This window comes from Lepisma saccharinum, chromosome 15 (genome assembly GCF_977018435.1).
Source record: "Lepisma saccharinum chromosome 15, izLepSacc3.1, whole genome shotgun sequence".
NCBI classification, from domain to species: domain Eukaryota; kingdom Metazoa; phylum Arthropoda; class Insecta; order Zygentoma; family Lepismatidae; genus Lepisma; species Lepisma saccharinum.
Genome location: NC_139243.1, coordinates 52669946 through 52691467, shown reverse-complemented (window position 1 = coordinate 52691467; position 21522 = coordinate 52669946). Strand labels below are relative to the sequence as shown.

The following is a 21522-nucleotide window of genomic DNA, read 5'->3' as shown; positions in this document are numbered from 1 at the left end:
CAGCAAGAGACTGACGAGTAAACAAACAAACAAAAAAAAATACTGAGATGGAAGTATTTTTCTATAAAACTTTCGCACAAGGCCGCGGATTTTTTTTTTAAAAAAATATTACATAATTAATAGAAGAAAAGGTTCCTGTGATATAAATGTCACACTCGCAGCCACTGTTGTAGTCTTTTTAGATAAGTGTCTCCTGCAGATGTGCATTAGATACACCATTAGATATGCCATTATAACACACTGGGAAGTATACTTCATGTTTACAATGCAATAGCCATACCATATGATGTGTGTTTTTCAAATTTTGTAGGTTTAAAGTTTGCCATCCTGAAACTCATCAATCAAGTTCTATGAAATGCACTAATAAATTCTCTAAGGTGATTCAAAAGTTCCTTAACTAACACTTCCTATAATATGTAAAGGAGTTAGGCTGGGAACAATTGGTCATGATATACCCTGTCCCAGCTAACTGTAGAGCAGGGCCACGCATATTGGCAGAGGAGAAGGAAAATCGAGTGGTGAAAGCGCAGCGTTCCCAACTGTATGGTCCAGACCTCAGTCTGTACGCTAAATGCACGGATTGTCAAAATTTGCTCTTGCAGTTTTATCCCTAATATTTCCCTAAGAAATTCTTAAACCAATCGAACGGACCTGGAGACAAAAATATGGTGTGTTTGCCATATTATGAATGCAATGTGCGTTCGGTATTATCCTTTTCACAAGTTTGCAACGCTGGATAGCGAAGGAGGAAATCGGGTAACTCCCGTCGCCCATTACACAATCCCGTTTCTCTCACTCACTATTCATTGGTGGAGCCGTCTCGCGCCACTACTTGTGCAGAGACTTGTTCTCGTACGCCTGGTCTACAGTTAGCTGGTATGGAGTTTAGAAACAGGTTAGGCCTAGGGAGAACCATATTGGCATGTTCCAAGTGGACGTCAGCCATATTGAATTGACTCAAAATTTTTAAATATAATAATTTTGAACTGCCTATATGATCAAGACTGATGCATGAAACATGATTTAGAGCTTATTTTCTTTTCACCATGAGGGTCTATGTAATAGTGTATTTTTTCAAACTTCCAAGATGTAGGAATACTAAAATCAAAGTTGTAACAAAAATTTCAAGTGTGTGTGGTTAAATATTGAAAAGGTCCGTACTATAACTATGTATAAACTGTTACACTAAAGTTTTGCGCTTACCTGCTTCCAAGAGCGTTTGTCTGGGCTGGTCCTTCCATTTTCTTGTGCTCCAGGTGACCTGAGCTCCGGGCTGAAGAGGTGATCCATAGCACCATTGGCAAGGCTGAGTTTGGTAACTGGAGGTAGAGCAAGTATTCTGGCTAATCGACTCGATCCGTCACAACCTGGAATCCTGTGATCATCTGTTGTCGATACGAGGGAGAGTGGAGGGGTTATCGCTGAGTCGAGGCTGGCAGGACTGCGACTGCTCTCCTTCCGAAAGAAGTCCAGTCGGTCCAAAGGAGATGTCGAGGAAGACAGCCCCAGCGGAACTGCGGTGCGAGAATCCAGCCCAGCCTGTAGGAGGAGGCTGTTGGTATTGTGGCATGGAGTGGGGCTCCGAGAGGACTTGTGACTGAGATTCATGGCTTCCTCCGAGTCTGAGTGAACCGTGGAGGGGTGAGGAGAGCTGGATGGAGTCGACTTCTTTGTTGAGAGATCAAGAGGTTGTTCCGGTGTTGGAGGTGTGAGGCACTTGATATTGTTGTTTGTGGTGGGCTGGACTTGTGGTACCGGGGTAGGAGGGAAATGAACACCCTGTGTGTACAGCAAAGGCATAGGGATTCGTGGTGGAATCACCCCGTTAAATTGTGGAGTTATAGGGGCGTATGGAGAGGATGTTGAAGCTGGGAATCCCTTCATGGTGCCCAGTTTTGTCGGGAGAGATGGTGGGTAATAGGGCACGTGAATGAGTCTCCCCTCTCGACGATCCCTTGCACGAGAGTTTTGAAACCATACTTGGACGACTCGGACTTGGAAACCAATTTGATCCGCAATGTGTTGCAGTTCTTCTTTCTTAGGCCGTGGGTTAATCGCATAATAGCTCTTCAATATTGCCAGCTGCTCATCAGCAATGAGGGATCTAACACGAACCTTGCGACCATCTTGAGTTGTCATCTCGTCATCAGTTGGATCCTTGTTGTAGTCGTCGTCGCTATTCATTCCGTCATCCTCAGGCTCGTTCTTAACTTGCAGCTTCTTGTCAGGTCCCATCACTTCTTCTAGTTTGGCAGCCAGGCCCTCTCGTTGTTGTTCATGCTTCATAAAGAGGCCAGAGTCAGCTTTACAGAGGTATCTTTCATGTTGGTGAAGGTCAATCTTACTGCTGAACACCCTTCCGCAATTTCGACAAGGGCTTTCAGACTCATCACAATCATTACCTGTACTGAACAATGGAATGGATTTGCTACTGTTGTCGTTTGGACCCAAGAAATCAACCCGCGGGACATCAGTATTGTCAGGTGGCAGTTCAGGTGACACTGTGCAACTCGTTGTCGTGTTCGCCGAAGAAAGAGACACGGATGTCGTGGTGCATAGCTTCTGCATGTTGGCTTCTAAAAGTTGCTTTGTCACAGTCGCATTAACTGTCTCTAGAATTCGTTTCACAGCATCTAAATCTCCACAGCTGCTGGTTGTGCTTCTGGCACCTGGAGTCGAACCCCTATCACCACCTTCCCCACTACTGTCGCATTTGTCATCATCCTCCCCCTCCCCATTGGCATGTCCGTTTGTGTTGGAAGTCTCTTCAGTTTTTACCTTTACTTCCTCAACCTCGTTCTTCACGGTTACGGTGTCCTCGTCCATCGGCTCTTCCTTCACCATCTTCACGGGTGTTTGCGAAAATTTCCACACATCTTCTCCATGTTCTTCTTTCTCAAAGTCTGTTTTCCGATGATCAGGCGTGAGAGGTGGAAGCTGATCGAGTAGGTGATTGATACCTGGAAACGACCGTGGAAAACTATATGGGCTGATCCCTGAGTTATGGATTGAATTAGCCATAAAGAATGGGTGGAGTGGAGGGTAAGTCGTCGGAGGAAGAAATGGTGAAGTAATGCCCGGTGCAGAATAAGCAGGTCTCTCAGATGGAGTAGTCGATGTGAGGAGATCAGAGGCACTGGTAACTGCACTCTCCCCATACTTGGGCAGGATTGGTTGAAATGCATTCTGTGGAAGATTACTTCGTTTGTTTCCTGGAATCCTGGCCTGTGTTTTGTCCAACACAGCACCACGCCCTCTTCCAACCTACAAAATAAAATAAATATATAGTAATTTCTTAACGACAGCTTGCAATTATTAAATATATCGCACTTACATGTGGTTGAACGGGTTCTTTCTGAAAACTGATGTTTCGGACCTGTTGCCAGATCCTTCCTCAGGGTAGTCCAAAGAAATCAAGGATAAAAGTCAGAGTATTACAAAACTACATCATAGCCACCAGCTGTCATGCGTACACACACATCACTATCTACTGTCATTTTCTACGACTCATCCTTTTAACCATTTTTTATTCCGCTTTTATCATTTTAATGTGATTTCTTTGGACTACCCTGATCCGGACACTGGTCCAAAAGATCCGTTTTCAGAAAGAACCTGTTAAACACACTAAGTAGTGACTTGTGTTTTATTTAATAAAATAAATGACAAAGATACCAGGCAAAGGATACTAGAAACATATTAATGTATGTGAATCTTAGCGCTCAAAATTAATGGTTGCACATTGCAAAATGTGACTCTTAATTTTAAGCCAGTCTCACTCTCTTGTTAGATTTTTCTAACCAACTTTTTTTTCGTTGACCTGGGTCTTGCACCCTATTGAGCGACTACGACAAATCTATGTCAGCAGGGAACCTGAGGATCTGCAGCATGAGGCCCTTAGAAACCATCTATCAATGAACCAGTTTGAATAATACCTATTTTGACTATGAATACTTGTTTAGATTAGAAATTACCAATCGACATAGTGCAGATGGCATTGCTATCACCTCCATATCATCAACAACAATCAAGATAAAGCAATTAATTCAGGATTTTTAGATTTTGTCTATTATGGCAATTATACAGCTCTTATGCCTGTAAATGTGATAGAATATTTACATGATACCTTGGTCTGCTAAGCAATTTACATCAAAATTAATTGTGTTTGGATATTTTGTCATTTTCTGTGTGTGTGTGTGTGTGTGAGAGAGAGAGTAAATTTAATTTTAAAACCTTCAGGTATACTGAATATAATATTTTTTTATTCTGAGCATGTCATAAAAATGTGTGAAATTAGCTAGAGGCTGATAGATCAGGCCCAAGCATTACAGCTCATCCAATTGTATTGCATACAGTAGAAGACAACTTGAATGCCGCTAGTAAGTAGGCAATACTATTGAAGTAATTAGTGAAAAATCAAAACACTGACCTTCATTCTGCAACAAAAAAAAATTGTTACGAGACTTTTAATTGACACGCAACAATAAAATTAAGGAAAAGAGCAATTTTAGTGTTCCAATAATATACTGAGAGAGAGATCTAAGATGTTACTTACCTTGAGATTCATAACAAGACATTTTTTTGAGGTCATGTGGCTGGAGTAGGAACCCGAGTGGGAAAATCTCTTCCCACAATTGGCACATTCAAAAGGTTTCTCCCCACTGTGAATGCGAATGTGTTCCTGAAATAAGAGGAAACTCATTATAAACTGAAGAAACATTACTACAAGAGTACACTTCAGAGACATAATTCTCTATGTTACCCCCATACACCAACTTTTTCATATATTCTTATACATTTAGCTTTAATATGTGGGTAATTGCTCATTATATATTACACAGACTATTGAAACAAGCTTCTTCCATCGCATCCTTCTGTCATGTTAGGAGTAGGATGACAGAAGGGTGAATGAAAATATTGAAATTGCCGTAAAATTTGAAGTTGTCCAAAGTTGTTTTTATTTTACTTGCATGTGTCTATTGGTGTTTTATTTCTATTACATTTAATTCATCTAGATGGGGTGTATAATAAATATATATAATAAATAAGAATTGTTGAGGTTCAGAACATGTCATTGGTACAATTCATTATTCAGATAAGAGACAGATTACAAAATATTGTACCTATAAGAGTCAGAAAATACCATTCCAGCAGTATGAAGCAGTATTCTCAAAATCACCTCAAATGCCACAATACTGCAACTTTTGAAACATTAGAACTAATATTTCATTCTTCTTCTAGAAACATTTGTAAATTAATCTAAACTATCACTAAGATACACATTGTTACTTATTGAAGTTATTTAACAAAATGGCTATCCATAATCTTCTGTGCCTCTAATTATTTATTTTACATGTTGCTGGCTGAATACTATTTTGTCCGATGTCCATCTGCACTAACTTTTCACGAGAGCTGATTGAAGTTTCAGATATGTGGATTTTGAATACATTACAAGATTTGCGCAAACATTTTATTATTGTTAATAATAATTCACACCACTTAACATCCAGATACATCACTTCGGAAAGTGATGCATTAACATGTATGGAACACGATAACGTCATCAATTCATTTCTATCGAAAAGTGGAGATACAACAATACAGTATTCAGCCAGGGTTATAAATAAAGTAATTGTTTCCTCCACATATATTTCTTAATTATGGTCAGAACATAAGTATTACTTCCTTTATACATATAAAAATTATTAAAAAAGAAAACATTTTTAATTATCAATATCTAAAAATTAAGCACATGAAACATTTTTTTAAAAAAAACTTTTGAATTTGTAAAGAACGAAACAGAAATTTGGTATCTAAATATTTAGATAAATACATTTCATTTTTATGTAAAAGCATACAAGCAAAAATAATATACGAGCAAGAAAGATATTCTAGATTTACAATAGAATGAAAAAAAAAAGCATACACTCACTTGTCTTGTATGCTGTTCCATGCAGCCATCTTGTAGTTGTAGATTTCATGATCCATGCTCACATAAATTGTTGGCACACACAAGGACAATTATGCAAGCTAAGAAAAAAGCATGCAATTTGTAAAGCGTGCATCATAAAAGCTAACAAAATGCAACATTTAACTACAAACACAATGTCAAGCAAGCTCACATGTACATATGCATGTTATTTCAGTCTCTTCATGGTTCATAGAAATACAATTTCAATTATATCCGAAATTAATAATTCCTGTTTTCAAATCTACTTATTAACCAAGAATCGTAATTCTCCAATATATAATTTCTAAAATAAAATTAATACCCTTCAGGTGGTACGTTCAAGAACTGTGGATACCCAAAACTGCATATGGATCATATACATTTGTTTGCAAAGGTATTTTGTGTGTGTGTGTGTGTGTATTGGAACATCCATTTGACATTATCATGCTGTTTTCTATATACACATATTGTGTGGGGAAAATGTAAAATTACAGTTTCTGTCCTAATACCTGTATGTTACAAACAATATTTGGAAACTATTTAGATGTGCCATTCTTATTTTTCTACTTTGGTTGGATGACTAGTTTTGATCCCATCACAATATACGGAGTCCAGCAGAAGTAACACCCATTTTAAAGTAAAGTGCATACATTGTACATTCATGCAATACTGTCTCGGTAATATTTGTGTTCCAGGTTTCCTGAAGTAAAATGGCCCTTGAGTGGTCAGCTTGATCCCCAGGCCAAACTTGCCTGATTTCTTTTTGTGGAGTGTTCTTAAAGATCTTGTGTATAAGAGCAAACCTTGCAACGTTGATGAATTAAAAGACAGCATTAGGAAAAAATTACTGATATTACCATCGACTTATGCAATAAGACTTGCTTGAGTATAGTTGGATATGAGAATGTCTCACACAGGATGGAAAGCATTTTGAACATTTAACTTACAATATCGTATGATGTGCTTTAGTGTGATGATGTGGTGACATGTTCCGTTATTACATGGTTATGATTTTCTGTAAGAAATCTACACAATTCTAACCCTGTAATGCAAGATTTAGTGTATTGACAGCTCTCGGAAAACATGTGTTACTTCTGCCGGAAAGACAGAACACTAGGTGAAATAGGAGTTCGCTGAAAAATAAGAATGCAGAAGATTCTCTGAAGCAGTAAATTTAGCCGAATTGGAGGAAGTGAAGAAAATCGAAAGGGGTTACATACAGTCCCCATAGTTGGTGGGTGCAATCTTTTAATTTTAAAAAATCTTCATAAATTATAATCAATTATATTTATTCAAGTCTCATGCATTAATGTTATTTGTCCTCAAATAGCTATGAATTTCATGCTTGTCCCAAAAATTCAAACAAAAAATAATCATTGTTGTTAATATCACAGAAATCACATTACAAACTACTGCCCAATATTCTAACATGGTAGAAATCGAATTTGAAAAATTTTAAATTAATATAATGAATTTATTCTAAATTAAACTTCACAACTAACATGCACAGAATTCTCTTAACAAATAACAAAATCAGACAAGCAATAAAGAAATCTCTTATTTAATCATCATAGTGATGTAAAATTCATTTCTAACGTAGCATGCAAGCAATTCTTCAGCTTCACTGATGAGCTACGTAGCACTACAACACACACAAAGAAAGCAAGGCATACAAGGCATTGCCATGTTCGTTTCTAACCTTAAGATGGTGCTTGAATTTGAAGGCTTTCTCGCACTCAGGACACTTGAACTTGCGCAACACCGCACTCTCATCATGGCTTATCATGTGACGCTGGAGCCTATAGACATTTGCAAAGGTCTTATTGCAAACCTTACATGACTGAAAAAAAAAAAGAAAATAATATTCTTTAGAATCAACAGGAAAAATGCAGTAAGGAATATTCATCAATCACAAGCCGTGAACCAAGAACCTATTTTCGGTCATTCTTTGTCAATTCAAAATATTTTGTGCTCCACCACATAACGTTCTGCTAGGAACGTGGGATCAAACCAGGAACCTCAACCGTCCTGGTGGGTGATGTAACTCAAGGTATCATTCATCCTCCATAATATGAGCACTGGCCCCTTGCAGATAGCTTGATGGTAATGTGCGAGAGGTTAACTATACACATTTGGAAATGGCAAAACACTATCACTTGGATTCTATACCTTCAAGTCTGGATGAAACATGGTTGAAATAGGATAATACCTGTCTATCACTGATGACAAAGATCCTTGCAGAAAGCTCTTAGAGTAAGCCTGTACTCGATTGCTCAATCTCTCCTGTTGCTTCCCGTTCTAAGACAAAAGACCTCTCACCACCCATTGCTCTCTATCTTATTACTTCCTATGTCTCCCTGGTCATTGCCCTACAATACTCGTTGATCAGCACCTTAATTGCCAATAATCCAGGAACTACTGACTTGACATTCCTTGAATGCCTGAGAGTGCAACGGCTGGTGATTGAGTTTATGAACTCTGGCTTGATACAATTCTCTATTTTGAGGAGATTGATATGGATTTAGTTTATTTTACTTCGCTTGTCTGCATATTTTGGCTAATCACAAAGATGAGGATGAATGGTGATAAAATGAGATGGATGACACATCAAGAGCCCCAGAGAGTATTTTATATTGGATGCGAGTCCAGACGTCAGACCCTTGCTAGTTTGTAAAATGCAGTACAGGGTGTTCAACGTGAAAGAGGTTGACATTTGGGTGTTTTCGGGAAGGTCACCTCTTACACCCTGGTACTCCACCTGTATTCTGATCAGCATTCTCTGGTAAATTTCAACACATTAAAACCTATATTTCATCCAATAGATTATTACAAGAATAAAACAGAACTTGTGATCTCGAATGGTACACAATATATTACCGATGTGATACATTGGAGATAATGAAATTACATAAAATACAGTACTTTACACAAGTGGAATGAAAGGTAGAAGATTATACCTTATTTTTAATCATGAGATGTCCAGATGCTTCACGATATTTAAATTGTTAACTTGATAATTTGTAACTTGAAGAAAGTGCTCAATTTGCCAATTGTTTCCAATATGCGTCTTCTCTGGATTATAAGGTGAAAGTGTTTTTGTGGAATCGCCTAAGACAAGGAATAACCTTCGTTGTATGCCAAATTTGGAACATTCTTGCTATATTGTAATTCGTAATTTCTAATTGCACACAAAGACTTCAGTGCATTTTGTGGATTGATGCATTAATTTGGAAGGTGGTAGTGGAACTAACTTCATTGTTTAATACGAGAAAGTATTTAAGGTATATGCTCATATAGAGGTGGTAAAATAAAATGAATGATCATTCACGTATTTGTTGTAATATAAATATATAAAGGCTTATATTATGTAGCACAAACATAAATAAAACTCATGTAAGTCTTCACATATTTATTTTATTAAAATTAGTGATCATTGATTATGTCTAATTTGTTTGCAAGAAAGTGATCAGCAGAAACTTATTTTCCTTTCAAGTACAAGTTACAAGCGTTGTATCTAATCTGGAATGAAATAAAGCAGTGTGCTGGAAATTCCTTTAATTGTGTAAAGTTCCCCAAATAGTGACAAATTTTCATACGCAGTGTGTAAATTAGTTCCCAGTAAGCACCCCAGGCGGCAGCACTAGTGTAAGTATGTAAGATATGACAAAAGAGTGTAAGCCAAGCTTATTATGAAATTCCAACGTTGTGTTCTAGGACTAATAGAAGAGCAGAAAACTACGTATACGTATGGATCGCAAAATGAGAGGGTGCCCTATCAGATTACTCCATTTTAAACCATAGTGTATGCGTGCGTGTGCGCTCATCAACTTTGGTATTTCCCTACACTCCATTTGTAATTATGCAATATATTGTGTCCACCAAAACTGTTGTCAGTGCATTTTGTGGGGTGAACGTTCGACTTGAAGGAAATGTCCACTTTTCATCGGAAAGAAAAGGTGTAATATAAAGGTGAAGAAAAGAGAAACACGGGCATGAGTAAAACCAACCGGAATTGATAATTCGGTCCAAAAACAGAACAGGATATTCCACATTTACCCTATAAACGACAATGTGACGTCATGTAGCTCGTTAATTCTCGCCATTCTCGCAAGAGAGCGACAAAGGTACTCCCACTATTCGGCTCCCTCTGATCTCATGCCAGTCTTTGTTTCCTTCCATTGCGGAACTGAGTCAGGCGGTTTATCTTAAATCGCTTTCCTGTTCGGACATGCAGCTTGCTTCCTTTCGTCCGATATCCTTTAGTCATTTGTCCCCATCTTCCAACACCATGTGATTCTTAATTTTACCGGTAGATGACGCACTATTCTTGCACTATTTTCAGCAAGAATTATTTTTTCCCGTATTGTAACACTAAGGGACCTTTCAGACCGAAGTGACAAGTGACACTCGAATTTAAATTGCACGGAGGGAAGAAAAAAAAGTTCCGGTCTTGTTACGTAACTCAATAGAGGCCATTAGAATGTATGGGTTTCTGAATCTGTAATAATCCCAGGGTTGGTGGGGGGGAGGGTTTGAAGGTCCAGGAATTTTAAATAAATTCAATTCCGGTCCAGGAGAGAAAGTTGAGGATTATACTGGCTGCGAGCCAGACGCCAGAGCCTCGTTAGTCTTGATATTGCAGTCCAACTTACCACGTGAAAGAGACGATGGCCTTTCGGTGTCTTCGCCAAGGGTCACCCCCCTTACACTCTTGTACAATTCGTTGATTGATTTGGTTTATTTTACTTCGTTTTCTGCCACTTTTGTCTAATCGCCAAGATGAGTGATGCAATTTATGAGGAGACACAAAGAACATCCATGTCCAGGCCGAGATTCAAACCGGGACCCTTGGCGTCGTAGCACGATGCGCTAACCACTCCGCCACGGAGGCCCGCACTCCTTTGCATTTTGTAATCGGTTTCCTAATTAATCATCATCAATCAGTTGACAATAAATCAAAAAATATTTATTTCTAAACAGTCTGAATGTCTTATATCACTAAATGTATTAGTCACTTCTGGCTAATCGCGAAGATGAGGATGATGAAATTTATGGACTCATAAAAAACACTCATAGTGTGCTGTGTTAACCAGGATGCGAAATCATTGAAAACTGTTGGGGGGGGAGAACGTTCTTCAGCTTCAAACCCCCTCCCCCACAAACATGTGTGTATATTATACGATATACATATTTGTAATGTTAATAAAAGTAAAAATAAATTACTCAATTAATTACATAAAGGAAATTAATTTGTTACTTTTGATATTACAAAGAAGCTAATTTCTTTACCAACTGGTTAAAGATGATAATAAATTATGAAATAGTTCAAGTGGTTTCATTACGTGTAAGTTTTTGTTTAGTTTGTGCTTTATGTTAATATAAATCAATTAGATTTCATAGTTATTATTGTTTTGCATTCTTGGTTTACTTTTATTGTGCGTATTGATACAGATTTGTTAACGGTCTCTTGAGAGAATTCAATACTCACAACTACACTAATTTGTGTCTGTTTTCGATATTATTCTTAGTAAAGTATACTTGAAATTATAAGCAATTGTTTATATTTTGCTTGTTATAAGAAAAACTCTCCACCCGGAAATTTTTGGTGGGGGAAATCCTCCCTGTTCCCCCCAGGATTTCGCACCCTGGTGTTAACTATACTCCGCATTTACAAATTATGAATAACATCATTACGGTAGTTATTATTATTAGATCTTTTAATAGATTAGAAACTTTCAGGTTTCTATATATCACAATTGTACCAGGTGGCCAGAATTTAAGTAAAAATGAAAGACATTTGTTAGTGGCTGGAAGTTGCGAGAAAATAATATCTCGTTTATTGCAAGATTGCAAGGTAAAGGCAACTCCATAACCAAATGGAGCAGTTTACGTCATTATTACAACCCATCATGAAAGTACAGCGCCACATTTCAACCTGGTGGCGGAAAATTGAACTTATTTTTTTTATCGCCATCCTCTTCCCCTATGGTCTGCATAGTGGATTCACCAAATTTCAGAGTTCTACGATGCCTCAAACAGGCTGCATAGGGATCTGATTTGGGTAACTTTAATTCTGGCCACCCGTATGGTAGAGAATTATAGAACTCTGCAGCTAAATGCCGCACAGAAAAAATAGAATCGGTTCAGAAATTATTTATCGGATTATTATAAATGAAAACCCAAAATAGTTATGGACCATTTAAATATGAGGAGTGGTTGAACTTACTTAAGTGTATTTGTGCTGCTCTCATCACAGATCGATAGTGACTGTTTCATGAGAGCTATTGCATACAAGGTTGCCATATAACACTAGAAAATATCCCTTAATCTCAGTAAATAGGAACAATGGTGGTGATCTACGTATAATAAAAGCACTAGTAGATAATTTAAATGGTGATGTGTTATGATTAGGCTAATTGTAGTAACTGGGCTTTGTAGTGCATCTTGCCATTGATCTGCTCGGTATTATTCATTTATTACAGGCAAAATAGAGGGTATTTTTGAAGAATATAACTTGAAATGTAAATAACTTCCTCTCGCAATATTGTTCTGCGTCTTGCATATTTTGGCCATATACTGTGCTCGGCACTTAAAATAAACTATTATTATTGCTAAAACTATCAAACGTTTAGAATCCTGGAGCTCTGAAATTTAAACCAATCGCATTATTTCTCTCTCTCTCTCTCTCTCTCTCTCAGTTCTCTCTGTGTGTGTAGTGGAGGGAGGAGGTTCGTAGGCGTGTAAAGAATATACGCAGAACTTTCTTTTCACAGTCGCACGCCTTTGCAACGTCCCTTTCTCTTGAAAGAACCGCCCGGAGCCCAATGCATGCGCCCGGAATTCATTTTCCGGCTACATTCTATTGAGAACATCTCCGGGGCGCCGTGTATCAAGACTTTTCTTGCCGGACCGCTGCACGGATCACGGCGCATGGTTTTCGCCAGAATAGACCAGCGGCCGGAGTTTCCGGGAAGTAGCCGTGTTTCCGGGACTCCTCCGGGGCCATGATCGAGGGATCGGAAGCTGGGACCTAAAAAACCTGTCATCTCCTGACCTCTGGTGATAAACTGGAGAAGTTCGAGTCGGGGCTATTCGTTCCCTTGTGGTTTATATAACAGAAGGGGAGGGAGGGTGGTGTGTGGAATTTCTTATATATGTGCATATGTAGCTTGTTTCAAAGGTCCTTTGCATTGAAGCTGAACTACCGCTTGCTCTGTGCTTAAACCATATACTAGCTTTCGGAGGTGAATTTTACGAAAACATTATAAAGGGTTTTCCAATAATAATGATATGATTTTGAAATGAACTGGCAACTATGCTTCAAAAGTTATAACTGTCACTAGTTGTCATTTGTGTTTAGTATACTGTGACAATTCATCATGGCTAAATACACGCTTCAAGAACGTCTTGGGCTTTAGAGCAACTTGAAACGGATCATAATTTTGGGCAAAAAATTATCTTCTCAGATGAAGCTCAATTCTGGTTAAGTGGATATGTTAACAAACCAAATTATCGTTTTTGGTGTGAAAACAATCCACAAGAGATTCACGAGAAGCCCTTGCATCCGCAAAAGGTCACTGTATGGTGTGGTTTATGGCATAGTGGCATCATCGGACCATTTTTTCCCCCAAAAACGAGGTAGGAGATACAGTTTCAGTAACTGTTGAGCGGTACCGAATGATGTTAACAGACTTTTTGTGGCCAAATTTATATGAAATTGATTTGGAGGACATGTGGTTCCAACAAGACGGTGCCACATGTCACACTGCTAATGTCACTATCGACGTCTTGCAAGAACAGTTTGGTGAAAGGATAATTTCAAGAAATGCAACTGTTAGTTGGCCTCCAAGAAGTTGTGATTTAACTCCTTTAGATTCCTTTTTGTGGGGTTATTTGAAATCTATAGTCTATGCAAACAGACCACGAACCCTTGATGCATTAAGATAGAATATCGAACGCTGCATTCGTGTCTTTAGGCCCGAGTTATTGCACGAAGTCATCGAAAATTGGGTTCACCGAATTCACTCGTGCGCACGAAGTCGAGGTGGACACTTACATGATGTGTTATTCAAAACATAATGTAATAAACTATGCTTCAAAATAATATAGAAAGCTTGGTTGTATCTGAAATAGTTTTTATTTTATTTCGTTGTAAAATCATATCGTTCTTATTGGAAAACCCTATATATGTGTGATTTACAAAAAGTTTTGATTTTATTATTTAGGGTCGCTTTTCTGCCCCTTTTGGCTAATCACGACGATGAGGATGAGTGATGATATGATGAAATTGATGAAGGGACACTCACAAATAACACCTATGCCCAGTATAACGGCTAGTGCAAGTTCCAAAGAAAGTAAAAAATACGGACATCAAAAGTTACGGTATTTTTCTCTTCAGATGTATGTTTTTGATGCAGTCTTTTAATTTTTACGAAACTGTGGTGCTGGACGTTGGTACGCCTGAGTTGGCAATTTCGGGACTTTTTGCAAGACCATATTAATTGTTAAGATTTCTAACTATTGCTGATAAGACTGGTATAGTGGAACCACCAGTCAAAAAACCTGCTCAGACCCGCGACTCCTGTGCACCGTACTCCCGCGTGGAGGGGAGGATCAGGGTGAACCATGCTTCCTTTTGGCCCGAGTTGAACGGATGGTGCGCGAAGGATATTAGCCGAAGGTTCTTTTGATTGTGGTTGCTCTATATGTGTACTATTCTGATTTCATGATAAACATGATACAGAAAACACACAAACATTAAAAACGAAAAATATTAATTTTTTGGAATTGAATTTTAAAATTCAGGCACCTTGTACAAGGGTCGTTCAAGGTTGACCAATACTTTTATTTCTAGACAGGAAATATACATACCTACATAGAAACACCAAACTATGTCAGTTTTTCAAAGTATTCCCCCTGAACATCCAGACATCGTTGTGGAAGTTCCTTGATGCCTTTGGCGTAGAAAGAAGTAGGTTGGTGTCGTAACCACTGCAGGACAGCGTTCTTGAGTTCCTCATCTGTCTGGAAGTGCGTCCCGCCCAAATGCTCTTTAAGAGCCCCAAACAAGTGGAAATCACTGGGGGCTAAATCTGGACTGGAAGGACTGTGTGGTAAAACTTCCAAGTGAAAGTTGGCCAGTGTTGTTTGAGTCAAATGGGCCTTGTGTGGCCTGGCATTGGCATGGAGAAGACTGACATGTTTCGACAACATTCCAGGTCTTTTCTTCCTAATGGCCCCACGTACAGCACCGTGAAGCAGTGTTGAGTAATACTGGGCATTAATTGTGGCACCCTTCTCCAAAAAATCCACATGGATAACACCTTTCATGTCCCAGAAGACAGTTCCCAAAATCTTACCGGCAGACGGCAGCGCTTCGCTTTTTTTGGGTGAAGGGGAACCCTTATGACACCATTCGTACACTCTTGCTCGTGACAGTGTTTGTTCACCATACTGTGCTTGCAGTCTACGCCAAATTCCAGCAGGTTTCACCTTCTCTTTCACGAGAAATGTCATTATACACCGCTGTTCCACAGCAACGGATACGCTACTCGCCGCCATCTTTGTTTACACTACTGCGCATGCGCCAAATGCGTCGCAAAGGATCATGGTTACTCGCAAGGAGGTCTGTCCTGCCGAAGTAATGCAGCGCTACATTAATTCATTAATATTTTACGCACGAAAGTCTTGGTCAACCTTGAACGACCCTTGTATTTTTCTACCCCTGTATATATACCGTGCTGTGAAATCAAATGTTCAAATTCCGAATATTAATTATTTTATTTTGATATATTTGTAACCTGATTAAAAATGACGTAAAACAAAAAAACAGCAATATAATAATAAAAACGTTATAAAAGCCAGCGAGGCGTGGCCACGAGAGGTCCTCCTAAAATATTTGTCAATAAGCACGGCCGTTCAATTTACAGCAACCCAAGAATAGTGCAATTTTTAATAGCTATAAATTGTTATTATTATAATATATTTATCGTTATAATCACATTTAAATCATGAATAACAACATTTTATCTAAACAATTTGAATGTAAATGCTGCTTAATGTATGTTAATTAAATTAACCTTAAAAAATATTTTAGTGCATTTATGTTAAAGTTAAGCTTTTATTTTTTTTAAACATCAACTTGATATTAACATATATATTTCAAAACTCTTTCCATCAATATAGTGTATTGTCATTTCGAAATGTTGTTTATCTGATTATACAATTAGTGCGAAATGTTTACTAAACCAATGGAAAGGGTTTAGGATTGGACATGTTCAACTCTCTCCGTATATTCTGTCATGTCAACAAGCCAAAATATAATCCAACTGCTACACTTTAAGATTATGCCATAATTTACTTATTAATATGTAATTTCACGGGCACATGACAAAAATAGAAAGTTATTTACCAGCACCATATCTCGATATTTTGGTGCCCTAGGCAAGATTGGAATTGTATGTGCATCGTTCGATATTTTCTTCTTATGGCATGGTTTATGATCCTTCAAATTTTGAAATGAGGAAACAATGAAAAACTCATTTAAAATAATAGCCTATAGGTTATTTTAAAAAATCGTAGTTTGCATTTATAGTTTAAAAAAAACATTTGCATATTTAAGAATATTTCAGTCATGTCAGCGTGTAAAGAACATCTTTATTACTATTGGTTTGGGGAACAGAAAATTCGAACAGTGTGTTACCACGATATATAAGCCTACAAGTAAAAGAAGAAAATAGGTTAATAATATTAAAGTAAATAGTACAGTATGTTCTCTTTATTAAAAAAAAAATTAATTTCTGCTCGAGAAAATCACATCGTTATAAACTATGTACATTACTCCAAGTAACTTTTTTTAAAAAAAAATACTTCGAATGGCGTCCTCTGTACATGGCACCCTTCGCCTTACTAGTAAACTTCAGTCCAACCCCCCCCCCCCCCCCCCCCCCCGCCTACCCCTCGTTACGGGCCTGCTATTTACGAGTAAAATTGATGACTTTTAAAAGATGAATTTACCGGGCGGCTGTTGAGAACCACTGCCCTGGTATCGTCTTTTGTTCGCAAGTTCAGTTCAAATGACAGTGAAAATATGAAAAATGTGAAAATTTAGCATGAATCAAGATTACCGGTACTTTATTATGGGATTTCCGTTGCTTATAACAGCACAAGGGTGCCTGCAGGATTTTTTCTCTGAGAGGGAACATTTATAGAAAATTTTATTATTATTATTATTATTATTATTATTATTATTATTATTATTATTATTAGTGTTGTTGTTGTTATTACCACTACTACTATGTTTTTTTTTTAAATTACATACATTTATAATTTCCATATTCTGTGAATTTATATAGAACTAGCTGATTACTCGGCGTTGCCCTGTATTTATTTATCCCAATCTTGTATTAGACAGGAAAATAATGAATTCTAACTATTGTGTAAAATGTAACTAATTATAAATGTGATCGTGAATGTCACCAATTAGCTTAGCGACTCCGAAAACTATGGATTCGACACTAATCTAGGTCATTTGTGGCATTTTATTTTTCATCCCCTCTCACCCCCCATGCCGATAGCTGGACCGCATTGGGAGTGTCACGAAAACTATGGACTCCATTCGCAACACAGCCTGAATGTTAGACAACCCGAGAAACACTGTCGTTCTGCGGATTGCATAGAGTCAAGGATGTCTGTTTGTGCGGAATTTAATATCGGTGGTTCTCGATCATTTTTACATGTCACCTCTTCCCACCCCACTCATAGGGGTGCCAGGGGTGTCTTACCCCAACAGTATTTATTTCCAGGTTGCAAGTGATACGCGTACCAAGTTTGGTTGAAATCGCTCCATGAGTTCGAGAGTTATTGCTCAACAAACAAACACACACATATACACACATACATCCATGTTTATCCAATATATATATAGCCCCAATCCCACCACTCACTCACTCACTGACATAAATGTTCTCCATGAAGGAAGCCCCGGAGGCAAAAAACGCCCGATTACGACCCCCCATGAAATCGTCCCAAAAGGCCGAGAAAATTCAAAAATCGCTCAATCGGCCCTTCCTTAAGGGTGAAAATGCCCTTTTCTCACGTCCTTAGCAACCGTTGCCACGGGCATTTCTTTTGCACACATTGTTTCCTTCAATTCTTAATTGTCCAGCTACATTATATTTCTCACAGATAAGTAACACACAGATGAATCAACTCCTGGTTTTGAAAAGGTGCCTGAAACAAGGGTGACATCTACATAATAAGGAGTTTCAGCCCAGATACAATTACGTATGTATTGTTATACTCAATGCGTAAATATCTGCATCGTGCTTGATTCAACTAAATGTTTAGGGGGTATAATGACATGCAATTCCTTAGAGCTTGCCGTGCTTGTTGTTCACCATGGAAACGGACGTTGCTAGGGAACTTAAAGAAAGTTTATTTTCACCCCGAATGCTACTGTAAGGGAATTATGCTAGAGTTTTCGATTGATTGATTGATTGATTGATTTGGTGTTTTAAGTCCACTTTGTGCACAGTATTAGAGTTTTCGAATTTTAAAATGTGAGCATCAGAATTCATTGCAGAGGAGAGATAGAAATTTGCGAAGAATGAAGGAAAACATTTCTTTATTTCAATTATGTTTAAAAATGTAAAACTGACTACAGAAGTAAAATGTTACTTTTCCAATTTAGTGTCGCTATTGAATTCGTTTACATAAAACATCTAACTAACTATCCTGAAACTGTTATTACTTACCCAGCTTATTATTAAGAAAGAAACCAATAATATTTTGATTATTTGTACATATTACAGAGCATACACACATAAATTTACGTTCAAAACTTTCCAAATAAGCGAACCACGTCGGCGAGCGCACGAGACGTGGCCACAGGCCACGTCGAAAGTGCGCTAGTATATATATATAGATTAGCCTAACTTGATTTCATGTACGACAAAAATGTTTTTTTATATAGTTAGATAATAAGTGTAAAATAGACTAAGCTTAAATGTAATCCTACTTCAATAATAATAATAATAATAATAATAATAACGATAATAATCATAACAGTTTCTATAATTTACTTCCTGTAAGTCACAGAAAACAATATTTTTTGTTATAAAATATCCAGTGGCGTCGCGTACGGTTCGCATACGACTGTTCACAATAATGTTTTTGTACTGAATGCAGATTTACTTCTCTCCCTTGTAACTTCATATTCAATTGAGAAAGTAAGAATAACAGTTCAACTTATATTCAACAATTTCCCTCAAAATCACGCTATATTTGAAGTAATGCAAGAAGGACTTAGGGGAAATTGTCCCTCTCCCCCTTAAAATCCGCCAGGTTTAGCGAATTGTCGCTAAAGTTTGCAACTATGTAGCATAGACCTTTTTGAGTGCCCCTAGATATGCCTTGTACATGCTGCACTCTGGTGCCGAAGTATTGTCGCTTGCATCAGTGTTCGCACAGCGAAGTGAACATCTTCGGGGTATAGTGGCAGGGACGGCGACAGGGGTGGGCACGGGTGGGCAAGCGCCCACCCAAAAATTCCTGTGCCCACCCGATTGCCCACCCAATCAAATTCAATAAGTACATATACTTGGAAATAGCTAGCATATATGAATGAATCGATAAATAAATGTATTCTGGTGTTCATAACATGGAGGCTATATTTTACTTGTGAATATTATGCTAGAAATGTTCACATATTATCAACCCATAAAAAGCCAATTTTGCCATTAGAAAGTGAAAGTAATTACTAGAGCTATTGAAACAAAAACTGTGATCAAATGATTAAATGATGATTAAAAGCAGCTAGTAGGCTTACGAGGCTCAAAATTATGCAGGGTATGATCAAGATTAGATCAGAATTTATGTTGAACTAGAGGACTGCAGCTCCGGGCCTCCACATACGTATATAAATCCCGGCCTGGGTATAGTTAAAATAATTTCCAAATCTTCTAATATATAAAAATGGATGTATGTGTGTATGTTTGTTCTGGCATAACTCACGAACGCCTGGATCGATTTCAACCAAACTTGGAACACTTATCACTTGCAATCTCGAAAGAAATACTGTGGGGATAAGACACCCCTAGGGGTGAGGGTGGGAAGTGGGTGATATGTAAAACGACCGATATTAGTGTGGAATCCATAGTTTTCAGGGTCGCCAAGATGAATACTGACACTCCCAATGCCGTTCAACTCCAAGACATCCCTGGCACCCTAAGGGGTGGGAAGGGGGTGACATGTAAAAATAATCGAAAACGACCGATATTAGTGTAGAATCGACAGTTTTCAGGGTCGCTAAAATGAATAGTGACTCTCCCAATGCCGTTCAACTCCAAGACACCCCTGGCAACCCTATGGGTAGGGGTGGGAAGGGGTGACATGTAAGACGACCGACATTAGTGTGGAATCCATAGTTTTCGGGTTCGATAAGATGAGTAGGGACACTCCCAATGCCGTTTAATTTATTTATTCTTACTCTTGGAGGTGGATCTAAAAATGTTGTTCATAAATTGTTGTTAAATTTATATTATAGTGAATTTTAAAGACATCTTACTTTATAATTTGTATACTGTACTTATGCCTTTAAATAGCTGTAAATAAAATTTGTTGCATTTTACGCTATTGTTAGAATTCATTAAACACCCGGGCAACACCGGGTAATCAGCTAGTAAACAAATAAAAACATCATCTTAGTGTTACTTCCTCCGGCAACACAATACATTATTTCGACTTCATAATTATTTTTAGAATAATTTAACCAAGAAGACTTAGATGGGCAGGCCATGTGGCACGAATGGAAGAGGAAATAAAAGTTTACAGGATTCTTGTTGGGAAACCTGATGGTAAGAGACCAGTAGGATAACGTTGAGATGGACCGAAAAGAAATCGGCAAGGATGGGAAACATTGGATTGATCTTGTCCCGAAGAGGGACAGATGGAAGACTTGTGTTGCTGCAGCCATAAACCTTCGGGTTTAAGTTTGCTAGAGAGTATAATATAGTTTTAATTAGCTCTGCATTGAAATTACAGAAGTGTCCCTTTTTAATTTCATTACAATTTTATATACCTGTTATCTTCAAATATCAATATGGTATGCGAAATATCAACTTTATATTCATTGTACTAATAAGAAGGAATCACAATAATCACTACAATACTGAAATGAATAAATTTTAATAAACCAGTTATGTATGGAAAAAGCTACAGAATTATTTAGTTACTAATGAGTGGCTTATCCTATTTAGAAATCCTCGTCCCACACAAAAATTTTGCCACATGAATCAATGGAAAATATCAACAGAATCTGTAGGTGCAGTTGAAGTAAAGAAAAAAAGTACAGTTTAACGTGTAGTCCGAACCAGTGTGCATTGTGCTTCCACCAGAGGAGGGAGAGTCGAACACAGGACCTCTTCATTATAATGCGACAGCATTATGCCATTGGGGAAAAATGTACAGAAAGAACTCGCACCAAACGTGGCATTTTATCACCACAGAAGATGCGTCCATTTTAAGAGAGTGATTGCCTGAGACAAATATTTGAGACTTTCGGAAAACAACGTCAT

General features: G+C 37.9%; 1 protein-coding gene across 3 annotated transcripts in view; it reads right to left on the bottom strand.

Moving 5' to 3' along the window:
- Positions 1-21522, bottom strand: part of zfh1 (Zn finger homeodomain 1) — a 736530-nt gene that overhangs the window by 9631 nt on the left and 705377 nt on the right. For all 3 annotated transcript variants that reach the window (XM_083136969.1, XM_083136968.1, XM_083136970.1), the window contains 3 exons: positions 7647-7787; positions 4553-4678; positions 1204-3264 (listed from right to left, as the gene is read on the bottom strand). In XM_083136969.1, the coding sequence (XP_082993095.1) occupies positions 1204-3264; positions 4553-4678; positions 7647-7787 (2328 nt within the window). The remainder of the gene's footprint in view (positions 1-1203; positions 3265-4552; positions 4679-7646; positions 7788-21522) is intronic.